The 13,555-nt window shown below is 38.9% G+C and overlaps 1 protein-coding gene across 2 annotated transcripts in view; it reads right to left on the minus strand.

Moving 5' to 3' along the window:
- Positions 1 to 3,602: 3,602 nt before the first annotated feature.
- LOC132888082 (rho guanine nucleotide exchange factor 17-like) overlaps positions 3,603 to 13,555 on the minus strand; it is a 318,980-nt gene continuing 309,027 nt past the window's right edge. Inside the window, exon 20 of one of the 2 annotated variants that reach the window (XM_060924044.1) lies at positions 3,603 to 7,113. In XM_060924044.1, the coding sequence (XP_060780027.1) occupies positions 6,938 to 7,113 (176 nt within the window). In that variant the 3' untranslated portion in view covers positions 3,603 to 6,937. The remainder of the gene's footprint in view (positions 7,114 to 13,555) is intronic. The other variant, XM_060924045.1, reaches the window with a different exon arrangement.

Raw genomic sequence — 13,555 nt, forward strand, 5'->3', positions numbered from 1 at the left:
TGCTGGAATGCAATGTTTTCCTTTCTCCAAACGTAATGCTTCTCATTTAAACCAAAAAGTTCTATTTTGTTCTCATCTGTCCACAGAACATTTTTCCAATAGCCTTCTGGCTTGTCCACGTGATCTTTAGCAAACTGCAGACGACCAGCAATGTTCTTTTTGGAGAGCATTGGCTTTTTCCTTGCAACCCTGCAATGCACACCATTGTTGTTCAGTGTTCTCCTGATGGTGGACTCATGAACATTAGCCAGTGTGAGAGAGGCCTTCAGTTGCTTAGAAGTTACCCTGGGGTCCTTTGTGACCTTGCCGACTATTACATGCCTTGCACTTGGAGTGATCTTTGTTGGTCGACCACTCCTGGGGAGGGTAACAATGGTCTTGAATTTCCTCCATTTGTACATAATCTGTCTGACTGTGGATTGGTGGAGTCCAAACTCTTTAGAGATGGTTTTGTAACCTTTTCCAGCCTGATGAGCATCAACAACGCTTTTTCTGAGGTCCTCAGAAATCTCCTTTGTTTGTGCCATGATACACTTCTACAAACATGTGTTGTGAAGATCAGACTTTGATAGATCCCTGTTCTTTAAATAAAACAGGGTGCCCACTCACACCTGATTGTCATCCCATTGATTGAAAACAGCTGAGTCTAATTTCACCTTCAAATTAACTGCTAATCCTAGAGGTTCACATACTTTTGCTACTCACAGATATGCAATATTGGATCATTTTCCTCAATAAATAAATGACCAAGTATAATATTTTTGTCTCATTTGTTTAACTGGCTTCTCTTTATCTACTTTTAGGACTTGTGTGAAAATCTGATGTTTTAGGTCATGTTTATGCAGAAATATAGAAAATTCTAAAGGGTTCACAAATTTTCAAGCACCACTGTAGAGGATTTGGGATTTTATTTCAAGACCGGTCAAGACCACAACTGTGGGGGTATCACGCAATTTCCTGTGCATTGTCTGATTTATTTAACAACATAATTACTGTGATTGGATGTAAAAATTTCCTGCTTCAAATGCAACCAATAATATGACTCATTGCCAATTTGAAATTTTTCTTCCTGTTAATGGCCGTCACTCCTCCCCGCCCCCTTCACACACACTGGTCTGGTCCTGGTCTTAACTTGATCTCAACCTCTCAAAGTCTTGGTCTAGATACACTTTAGTCTTTGTCATGTCTTGGTCTCAGTTTAGGTGGCCTTGACTACAACACTAAATAAATGTATGTATGGTCTAGCAATATCCTCAGATATCGCTGTGGCTGAATTAAAAAAAAAAAAAGTTCTTCAGGAGCACGATTCCAAGATTCAAAGATATTTTCCATATCGTACACCTGGAATAAATATCGACAAATACAGTCTTGTTGGCAAATTTTCCGAATTGCAAACTGTTTCTGAAACTTGTTTCTACTTCAGCCTGTAATGCACCACTCTGTATCTCAGAAATAATAGGCAGTTACTGAGATCAGCAGTCAATTATAAACAATTTCAGTATTGTTTACAAAAATTAAGCAGATAAAGATCAATTCTTAAGGAATAAAACACAGTGACAAAGTGGAGTGTGCCGCTGTAGGCCTGGCCTGATACAAAGCATATTATTCTCCTGTAATATCACATCCTAAAGTATGTTATTCCTCTTTCACCATAGCAATTTCCCAATGATTACAAATTTGTAACTTATTATTGAACGGCATGTCATGCTTTCTAACCATTTATAGTTCTTTTTAATTTTGTGGAACGTTTGCAAGACTAATTTGTTTGTCATCACTTATAACCAGGGCTTTGAACCGGTTCAAGGAACGAAAACGAAAACCGGGAACTTTTTCTATTTCACATGGAACAGAAACGAAACCAGAAACTTTATTATTTTTTATGTTCCGGAACAGAAACGCTTATTAAAAATAATGGTAACCGGTTAATACCGGTTTTTATTTCGTTCCTCAAAGTTTCCGTAGCCTACAAATAAAAAAGTCATTTTTCTCCTGCGCAAGTTTCTATGACCCGCTGGGGTTCACTTCCTGTGTGACGTTCGCTGACTGAATGGAGAGAGCGGGAGGGTGGACTACTATCACGTCTCCACATCTTAAATAAGAGGTAAATATTGCAGTCTATCGTTATTCAAAAACGTCAATTTCAAACACGATATCAATATATTTGTCCACGTTAATGAGAGGCTCGCGAACATTAAATGACGTTAACCTCTGTTAGCCTATCAATGCATAGGGCCTGACTAGCCTTTGGTAACACACTAAACGAATTATCTTTCATTTTTGGCACTTTTTCTGTTTGTGTAGATGGGAAGACATACTGAGAATCCAAATCGCCAACATTTGAAATAATAATTGTTTTGAATTATTTATTGTCTTATTTAATGAAGGTTGTAATAGAATTAGCCTACATTTGGCTTAAGCTGGATGAGACAGAGACATAATTTTATAGCCATTTGTTAAACAGCTGACAGAGAACGTAATTAACCGTTCCGGGAACGAAATTTTTTTGTTCTAACCGGTTCGGGAACGTCTATTTAATGGTGGAACCCAAAACCGGAAACATTAAAATTCCGTTTCTGTTCGGAACAAACCAATAGGAAAAAAATTCTGGTTCAAAGCCCTGCTTATAACAGTTACAACTAACTGTTTCTTCACCAGCCCTTTTTTTTTTTTTTAAATAAATCTCTTGAAGTTCAAGAAACTTGTCAAGTTCCCAGGGGGAGGGGGACAAAAAAAAAAAAAAAATCACCCCAAACAGAAAGCACAATGTACTCTGTGCAGTAGGTGGAAAACCTACTGTTCCAAAGTGCTGTTGTTAAATAAAGATATATTTTTAATTCCATGAATTAAAATGAAAGAAGTGAGCCTTGTTTGCTTCGCTTTGTTTTTAGACATTACAAGTTTCAAATTTCACACTATGTGCTGACCAAAACCACAGGAACACCGACTGACTTGAAATGCAAAATGCTGAAACCTTTCCTGCTAATTTGCATCCATTTTCAATAATTTACACCGGAACACGCTCGGATTTTTCCACTCCCCTACTGATACCTAAAGCAGGTTCTAACTTCTGTGTGTAAATTTCCAGAGCATCACAGAAGCATTTATATAGTGAATACATTTGATTGAACTTCCCAGCCAGGTTTTAAAGTAGGTATTGCGCCATGTTTGTTCTGCACACACACACACACAGCGCTACTCTATTTTTCTGTTTTCTGCTAGAACACGACTGCACTATTATCTCAGAGACTCCATCTGAGTGCTTACTAAGCTGATGACGCAGAACATACAAAAGCAACAAATACATTTGGTCCTTCTTCAGTGAAACTACCAAAAACACTGCTTAATGCTGGTGTTAAGGAAGGCATGATGTAAACAACAGTGTTAAAATTCAGCTCACTCAAAAATGTCTTTTTTTTTTTTTTTAAAGCTAGACTGCCTTTCAGATTTTTCAAGTGGAGGTCATAAAAAGAATTTTCCCTGACACCCAATTATTTTTTGTTTAGTGGACCGAAAGCTACTAAATTCGAATCATAGACTTCCAATTTTATTATTATTTTTTAACAGAACAATTAAAGGAGAACTGAAGGCAAATTTTTTTTATCATCCAAATTCTATTTCTCATTTTATTAAATATAGGAATGCATTTTTGATCGCTATTTTATCACTGCTATAGCAAGTTATGAGTGTTTGAAATATGCTATGTAATATATTAGTCCGTATGTCAAAGCAATGGCCATAAACGAGATTCGTTGAGACCTGTGCGAGACATCGTAGGGCGGAAGTAAAACATACAGCGGAAATCAAAGTGACGTTGTCAAAAGACATGCGCGCCCTCTTTAGAATGCTGATGTAATCAAGCTGGAAGTTTTGTTTGTTTTGATAGCAATCAGGAAAGTTTGAAAAAAGTAGGCAGTAATCGTCATTTAAACTCGTTTTTGTACAATGTTTCGTTTGGAAAACAGTCTTCAAAATGGCGGCACTGACACCTGGCTGACACGTCACGTTTCGAAGTCTCGCACAAGTCTCGTGAAGATTGCGCGGATAAGCGACGCTTGCCGTGGACCAAACTAACTAAATTCAACATGGCTAAAAACCGAATAGGCCGATAAGTATGATATTTAATTGCAATTAGTTGCCAATATGGGTCACGATATAAGGTTACTAAAACCGAAAACGTCACTGAATAACACGTTAAGAAATAAAGCAAGTTTAAAAATGACTTCAGTTCTCCTTTAATGACTTTAGGGCCATGTGGCCCTAAATTCTCCACTATTTTTTCCTGCTTCACCATGACCCAATTCAAGATACTACATCATGCATGACGTGGTGGGCTTTCCCCATTCATGCAAGGCATGGTTGGATACAAATTTGAAACAGGAGAGGAAAATGGAGGACGTGAGTGTCGAATGAAATGTGGAAGACCAACTAAAGTAACGGAACGCGAGAAGAAAAGACGTTATGTTATATACGAAGGAAAGGAAACACAGGATCAAACTAATAACACTGGCGATCAGCGGTGACGGTGAGATGATCAAAGGAAAACTTGCACATGCACTTCTTCCATTTGCTTGACTGCATGAACCAAGCGATTTCACGCACATTAGTTGCTATGAAATCCCCTCAAATTAGATATGTTCCCCATTACAGAATTGCCTGATATTTTGTGAGATATTGGAGAAATAAACATACATCATTATGACCAAGTTTCAGAGAGAACTAAATTATCAATTTTATTAAATTGAAAGGCCGTCTTCCCTTAATAAAACAGTGGTGTGGTTTGATTCTGTACAGATGCCTTTAACATACTTAAATTTTAAGCGTTACTTTAGTTCTTCCTTTTTTTCACTAGTCTTTCTTTTAAATATTACGGAACTATCGTGATACGTATTGTCTATGATGAAAACGTGCTTAAATTATTTGCAATAACGTGTGGGACGTGTGTTAATGGTACAGTTGGAAGGAACCGGAAAGTAACATGAATGAGCCATACAGCTTCACCTTTTTAGGTAACAGAAGAGAAGTCTTTATAAATTAAGTGCTGTAAAATCAAAAACATAAATACTGTACACAATTTCACCACAACAGCCATATTGGCTGCTCCTTTATATGACCGACTGAACTCCATATTTAAAAGGAAAAAACCAACCAACCAAACAAACAAACAAAAAAAAAACAAGACACAAAAACAATAACTGGACAACAGAAAGAATAGTGTGTTGATGTGTAAAGAAGTGGGCTGTGATTGTGGCGATATGTCGAGAAGGGAACAGGTAGCCTGTTTCCACCAACACAGTGCTAGATCATAACCTCGAACCATTCTGCACATGTCCACTGCAAAACAGCTGGTTCTCACCTGACAGAATAATAATAATTAAAAAAATAAAATCTGGACAATCTGGGACCAAGAAGCAGAGGCTTGTTGGTGGAGCCACTTTATCACCATGGTAACAACTTGAGCAACTCGAGTTATTTACTTGATCACCACAGGAGATAATTGTGCACTCTGGGGGAAGACCAGGTTCCTCAAGAGTTCTTTGGATGGGAAGGTTTTCTAAGGGGTTCTACTTGGAAACCTGTCTGAAATATGACGTTCTTAAAGAAAGAAACTATTTTTGAGTTCAGGATGAAACCTGGAAGAAAATTGCTGTTGCAAAAATGGATACTGCTATCAATGATCGATCAATGGTCTGAGCAAGAACTAACCATTTAAGGAAAACTAAATGTTTAGGGACAATAAATCCATTGAATACACCAAAGGATTTGTTGGTTTGTCCATCTTGGGAGGTTCTACAATCCAACAAAAGGGTTTTCTTGAAGAAAAGTGTTCAATTTAGAAGCCCTTTAGAAACTCCTTTTCACCTGAAGAGTGTCTAGTTTATATACTTAAACAACCCCAGACTCAAAATAAATGTTCAAGGCATTGCATAAACACATGCAGGTTTCGTTTTTGCTTGGAATTGTCGTCTATACGAGCTAAAGGGTTTGGATGGTTTTGACTCAGAAGTACACACACACACACACACACACATATAACACTGTCTTTTTGTTACGTTATTTAAATTTACGTCTTAAACTGGTGGAAATTTAAGCCATTTCTTAAAATCTCTGACCCGACTGCACTGTGGAGGTGGAACAGGAAGAGGGTGGGGTAAGTGTGCGGCTTTAGTTGGTGTGTATGTGTGAGTGTGTGTGTGTATATATATATATACCCTAGCCTTATATTGCACATTGGATAGGTACAGACGAACTCTCGTATTGCTCTCGCTTGTGGAGCTCGAGACAAAACCTTGCTGTTCATGAACGCGATCACAGTGTGACGGAGCAGTAGTTGATCACGCTGTGTGTAAACGAGTCCATCAGCCATCATTCTCTGATGAGTGGCGGGACAAAAAACACTCCGCGATATCCAGTCATCTTTAGTATCCGTACGATCATCCCAACACACTCGAGTCTTTTTTCCGTTCATCTCACCGTCTTTAGATCTGTAAGATTCTCTCTGCTTGACTCTTCCTTCAGTTATCCTCTCTGATTAGGAGAATAAGATCAGCTTTGAGCCCTTTTCTACATTGCAGTTGCTTTACACATCATGCTCTTTTTTCTCCTTCATTCTCCATCCAGGGATTTTTCCTTTCTGTGACGAGTCCTCCATGTCATCTCTTTGCCGTAGGCCGGCGTCACGCTATACGTACTGTATATATGACCCACTAGGAAACATCACAAGCAGCGCGAGATTCACTTGTTACACCAGGTGGGACACAGAGTACACAACTCGACGACTGATTACACAAGGAAACAAAGAAAATGTTACAAACGACCCTTTCAGTTTCTGTTATGCTCATGCACAGAGATAGCAGGGTTCTTGAGCAGCATGCTGCCAGAAAGGGGGCGGAGCCTGATTTCACACCATGGAAGCCTGATCTGGAGTGGGTGGAGCCTTTCACACACGCCACAGCAGCAGGTGGTTGGTGCTGTCGTCTCGTCCCACTGTTTCACTGCTGCTGTTCAGTCTGAAGTCCTCGTAGCCGTCCCCGCCGCTGATCACCAGCAGAGTGGATTTTCCAGTGAGCAGGGTGGAGGACCGGCACTGCTGCACTGCTCCGTCACTACTCAGCTCTGAGACGCACACAACACACAGACAGACAGGGTTAGAACAGGAAATGAAACGGACAGAAAAGCATGAAATAAACCAGCAGACACTAACTAGGTATTAAGTTGAAAAAAACAAACAAAAAAAACAAACAAATACGAGAGTAAATTTCAGTATTCGTTTAAAAAAAATAAAAGATTGACTGCTGTAACAGACTGTAACATTCTGTAACCAACAGTCATTCAAGCTAATAAATGACCAAGGACTTATGTTTTTTATTAAACAATCTCAATAATTTTCCGCTCCTTATTATTATTATTATTATTATTATTATTAATGCTGTTAATAGCAATATTACAGTTTAAAATACTGATTACAATTTAATATACCACCATTAGACTTTTAAATTGTGTTCTAGTTTTAAAATAATAATGTTACAGTTGAAAATAGTGGTGTTACAGATGAAAATGGTGGTGCCATAGTTTCAAATGGTAGTGTTGCAGATGAAAATAGCAGAGTTACAGTTTACGTAGAGTGTTAACATTTAAAATAGCAGTGTTACAGTTTAAAATAACGGTGCTGCACCTAAAAATGCACTCTTGTTACAATTTAACAAGAGTGCTCTGAGAGCACAATATCCCCCCCCCGCTGGCAACTATGCCATAACTCTGGCAAAATGTGACTGAATTGAACGAAATTACAACCCCGATTCCAAAAAAGTTGGGACAAAGTACAATTTGTAAATAAAAACGGAATGCAATGACGTGGAAGTTTCAAAATTCCATATTTTATTCAGAATAGAACATTGATGACATATCAAATGTTTAAACTGAGAAAATGTATCATTTAAAGAGAAAAAGTAGGTGATTTTAAATTTCATGACAACAACACATCTCAAAAAAGTTGGGACAAGGCCATGTTTACCACTGTGAGACATCCCCTTTTCTCTTTACAACAGTCTGTAAACGTCTGGGGACTGAGGAGACAAGTTGCTCAAGTTTAGGGATAGGAATGTTAACCCATTCCTGTCTAATGTAGGATTCTAGTTGCTCAACTGTCTTAGGTCTTTTTTGTCGTATCTTCCGTTTTATGATGCACCAAGTGTTTTCTATGGGTGAAAGATCTGGACTGCAGGCTGGCCAGTTCAGTACCCGGACCCTTCTTCTACGCAGCCATGATGCTGTAATTGATGCAGTATGTGGTTTGGCATTGTCATGTTGGAAAATGCAAGGTCTTCCCTGAAAGAGCCGTCGTCTGGATGGGAGCATATGTTGCTCTCGAACCTGGATATACCTTTCAGCATTGATGGTGTCTTTCCAGATGTGTAAGCTGCCCATGCCACACGCACTAATGCAACCCCATACCATCAGAGATGCAGGCTTGGGTCGTCCTTCTCCTCTTTAGTCCGAATGACACGGCGTCCCTGATTTCCATAAAGAGCTTCACATTTTGATTCGTCTGACCACAGAACAGGTTTCCACTTTGCTACAGTCCATTTTAAATGAGCCTTGGCCCAGAGAAGATGTCTGCGCTTCTGGATCATGTTTAGATACGGCTTCTTCTTTGAACTATAGAGTTTTAGCTGGCAACGGCGGATGGCACGGTGAATTGTGTTCACAGATAATGTTCTCTGGAAATATTCCTGAGCCCATTTTGTGATTTCCAATACAGAAGCATGCCTGTATGTGATGCAGTGCCGTCTAAGGGCCCGAAGATCACGGGTACCCAGTATGGTTTTCCGGCCTTGACCCTTACGCACAGAGATTCTTCCAGATTCTCTGAATCTTTTGATGATATTATGCACTGTAGATGATGATATGTTCAAACTCTTTGCAATTTTACACTGTCGAACTCCTTTCTGATATTGCTCCACTATTTGTCGGCGCAGAATTAGGGGGATTGGTGATCCTCTTCCCATCTTTACTTCTGAGAGCCGCTGCCACTCCAAGATGCTCTTTTTATACCCAGTCATGTTAATGACCTGTTGCCAATTGACCTAATGAGTTGCAATTTGGTCCTCCAGCTGTTCCTTTTTTGTACCTTTAACTTTTCCAGCCTCTTATTGCCCCTGTCCCAACTTTTTTGAGATGTGTTGCTGTCATGAAATTTCAAATGAGCCAATATTTGGCATGAAATTTCAAAATGTCTCACTTTCGACATTTGATATGTTGTCTATGTTCTATTGTGAATACAATATCAGTTTTTGAGATTTGTAAATTATTGCATTCCATTTTTATTTACAATTTGTACTTTGTCCCAACTTTTTTGGAATCGGGGTTGTACAATATGCGTATTCCTGTCAAGTTTTGTGAAATTCCTCCAAAAATTGTGAGGGGAGTTGATTTCAGAAGGTGAGTACCCTTCCTGGGACAGACAGACGGACATTGCCATGACATAATCCCCCTTCAGGCCTTTCAGCCAGTGGGGGAAAATAAAAATTGTGAAGGAAGTTGATTTCAGAAAGCAAGCACACCTTGACGAAATTGCCAAAGTAGGGGAGAGTGGGGAGGAGTGAGCCATGGGGAGAAGTGAACCACTTAAAATTTTTCTAAATTTAGCCAGGGTTTATCCCAGTTAACTTGTCATATGAAGTCACCAGGGAATTCCCCTGACTTCAACCCACAGTGGATGGAAGCCTGGCACCCTGCTCACAATAGGAGAACAAAAGTCTAAAATTCAAGGTAGTAAGTAAATATTTCACTTAACATGTTTTTTCATCCTATTGTCTAATAAACCAAGATAACAATCACATTGTTGTTGTTGTTTATTAGGCATGTACTATGGTATTGTGTGATGACATAACCTGGGCCACATCCTTCCGTTCAAATGTAGGTCGGCATCAGAAGCAATGGCGGGTCGTTTTGGGAGGAGTGAGCCACACAGTGCATGGGAGGAGTGAGCCTAGGCTCACTCCTCCCTTCAGTGGCCCACTCCTCCCTTAACTAATCTGTGTCATGGTGATACATTACCATACTAATACTTTTACATGTAATTAAGGTATGGGGCTATAATCCACAGATTACCAATAATCCTACCAACCAGTCGTTGGCATCAAACGTACTTTAGACCAGTTCATGTTTGATGTGGTCTTTTAACACGTTCATTTTTGTATGCTGGGATGGCATACGAGGTACCTATACTTCTGTTGTAGGCTTTAAGAAGCCTTGAGTTCCAATTTCAGGTTAGTTGGTTATTTGGCTAAGCGTGCCCATTACTAGTATCTCATTTCAGATTATTTTGGTGTTTCGGCTAAAGACAGGCCTCAGGTTTAATTATGTTTTATAGACTGTAATGCTGCTGTGCAAACACGTGTTCCTACAAAAAAAAAAAAAAAAAAAAAAAAAAAAAAACTTATAATAGCTGGACTTTTTTTGTTAAGATTTTAGATTTTTTTGATATCTTTACTGTTTTACAAGTTTTACAGTCTGATTTGGTTTTTTTAAATACGTTTCATTTGTTACAGTTCAAATAAAAGTTTGTATTTCATGACAAATGTCATTTGTTCATGATTTCAAGCCAGTGGTCCAGTCCTCCCCATGGGGTGGTTCACACCTCCCTTAGATCGGGAGGAGTGAGCCATAAAATTAACAGGCTTTTTCTCCCATCTGTAGAACTGATGGTTGCACGATTAGTTGTACAACTTGGTTCGTGTTGCAACTACTCTGAATACCTTCCATTTGCATAGGATCATTTTAACTTCAGCCCTTTTATTTTGGCTAGGGGTCCAAAAATAAAAAAGCGGCTCACTCCTCCCCACTCTCCCCTACAAGTTTGTTAATAATCAAGGGAATAACTCTGGTAAAATCTGCCCAAATTAAATGAAATTTCAATATGTGTATAACTGTCATATAACAAAGCCTTTCGCCAAGTTTGGTGAAATTCCTCCACAAATTGTGAGAGGAATTGATTTCAGAAGAACGTACGCTCATGAAATTGTCAAAGTTATTTAATCAAGGGACAAAACTCTGGTCAAATTTTCACAAGCGAAATTAAATCACAATATGCGTATTACCATCATATAACAAGGCCTTTTGCCAAACTTCAAGAAATTCGTCCAAAAATTGTGAGAGGAGTTGATGTCAGAAGGAAAAACACACTCTCATGAAATTGTCAAAGTATAATTTTGTTAACCAAGGGCTGTAACTCTGGTAAAATGTGACCAAATTGAACAAAATTACAATATGCGTATTACTGACATATAACAAAGAATCCTACCGAGTTTCGTGAAATTTGTCTAAAAATTGTGAGATCAGTTGATTTCAGAAGCACCCTTCCCGGGACGGACGGACATCGCCATGACATAATCCCCCTTCGGGCCTTTTGGCCAGCGGGGGATAAAAATATATGTGTTACAGTACAAAACTGTGATGTTGCAGTAAAAAATGTGTTAAAAGAGTCATGTTACAGTTAAAACAAAAATCAGTATTACAGTTTTAAATATTGGAGTTAGAGTTGAAAATATTCAGTATTAAATGTGAAAAGGTATTAAGTATTAAATGTAAAAGTATTAAATGTTAAGTGTTAAAGGAACTGACTGCAAAGTCATCTGAATTTTTTATTTATTTATTTTTTAATTGTGCATTGCATTTGCCTGTGTCCCACATGAACAATATCAAGCGGATGAGATGTGATCATTTTGATGTGCTGAGGGCCGCTTTTCTCTATTTTGGGACCAAATATCCTATATTTTGGAGCCAAACAGTATGGCCCCATGGAAACAGCTGAACGCGAGGAACTTGAACTAACAAGATCAACTGTGAGCTACTGCTCACTTACGTACCCCCCTCTCGCTTATATCAGAATGCAAGCAATCGAAGGAATAGGGCACTTATTATGAATGTTGACTTCAACAAATAATTAACCCTGAAACAAGTAAGTAAAGAGCGGTGTTCTCCCCAGGGATTTCAAATAGCATCCTGCTAAACTGTCATTTTGAAATAGCATTTTGCTTCTTGAAATAGCGTCAAAATCCACCCTATATGTTTCGTAAATACATTCAGTTGGTAAACAGGAAGTCGATGTGGGACAGACCTGAAAATGGTATACACGGTATAGAACCCCAAGCTGAAACTCAGTACCAAATGTCAAGCAGTTGTGATTTGCACAGTGGTGCTTGAAAGTTTGTGAACCCTTTAGAATTTTCTATATTTCTGCATAAATATGACCTGTGAGTGGTAAAAGTATGTGAACCTCTAGGATTAGCAGTTAATTTGAAGGTGAAATTAGAGTCAGGTGTTTTCAATCAGTGGGATGACAATCAGGTGTGAGTGGGCACCCTGTTTTATTTAAAGAACAGGGATCTATCAGAGTTTGATCTTCACAACACGTTTGTGGAAGTGTATCATGGCACGAACAAAGGAGATTTCTGAGGACCTCAGAAAAAGTGTTGTTGATGCTCATCAGGCTGGAAAAGGTTACAAAACCATCTCTAAAGAGTTTGGACTCCACCAATCAACAGTCATACAGATTGTGTACAAATGGAGGAAATTCAATTCAAAATCTGTTACCCTCCCCAGGAGTGGTTGACCAACAAAGATCACTCCAAGAGCAAGGCGTGTAATAGTCGGCGAGGTCACAAAGGACCCCAGGGTAACTTCTAAGCAACTGAAGGCCTCTCTCACATTGGCTAATGTTAATGTTCATGAGTCCACCATCAGGACAACACTGAACAGCAATGGTGTGCATGGCAGGGTTGCGAGGAGAAAGTCACTGCTCTCCAAAAAGAACATTGCTTGTTCAAGTCATTCTACCAAAGAATGGTTAAAGAAGAATAAAGTTAATATTTTGGAATGGCCAAGTCAAAGTCCTGACCTTAATCCAATCGAAATGTTGTGGAAGGACCTGAAGCGAGCAGTTCATGTGAGGAAACCCATCAACATCCCAGAGTTGAAGCTGTTCTGTATGGAGGAATGGACTAAAATTCCTCCAAGCCGGTGTGCAGGACTGATCAACAGTTACTGGAAACATTTAGTTGCAGTTATTGCTGCACAAAGTGGTCACACCAGATACTGAAAGCAAAGGTTCACATACTTTTGCCACTCACAGATATGTAATATTGGATCATTTTCCTCAATAAATAAATGACCAAGTATAATATTTTTGTCTCATTTGTTTACCTGGGTTCTCTTTATCTACTTTTAGGACTTGTGCGAAAATCTGATGTTGTTTTAGGTCATATTTATGCAGAAATATAGAGAATTTTAAAGGGTTCACAAACTTTCAAGCACCACTGCAGTTGCTGAGAAAAGTATGAGGAAAATTTTGTAAATCCACGCTATATGTTTCATAAATACATTAAGTCGGTAAACAGGAAGTCGATGTGAGACAGACCTGAAAATGGTATACACAGTATAGAACCTGAAGCTGAAGCTCGGTACCAAGTGGCTATGATTTGTGGTTGCTGAGAAAAAGGGTGTTTCGGACGGACAGAAATATGGAGATATAGATGGACGGACAGAGGGAAACCAG

The sequence above is a fragment of the Neoarius graeffei genome, chromosome 6, assembly GCF_027579695.1.
Source record: "Neoarius graeffei isolate fNeoGra1 chromosome 6, fNeoGra1.pri, whole genome shotgun sequence".
Taxonomy (NCBI): domain Eukaryota; kingdom Metazoa; phylum Chordata; class Actinopteri; order Siluriformes; family Ariidae; genus Neoarius; species Neoarius graeffei.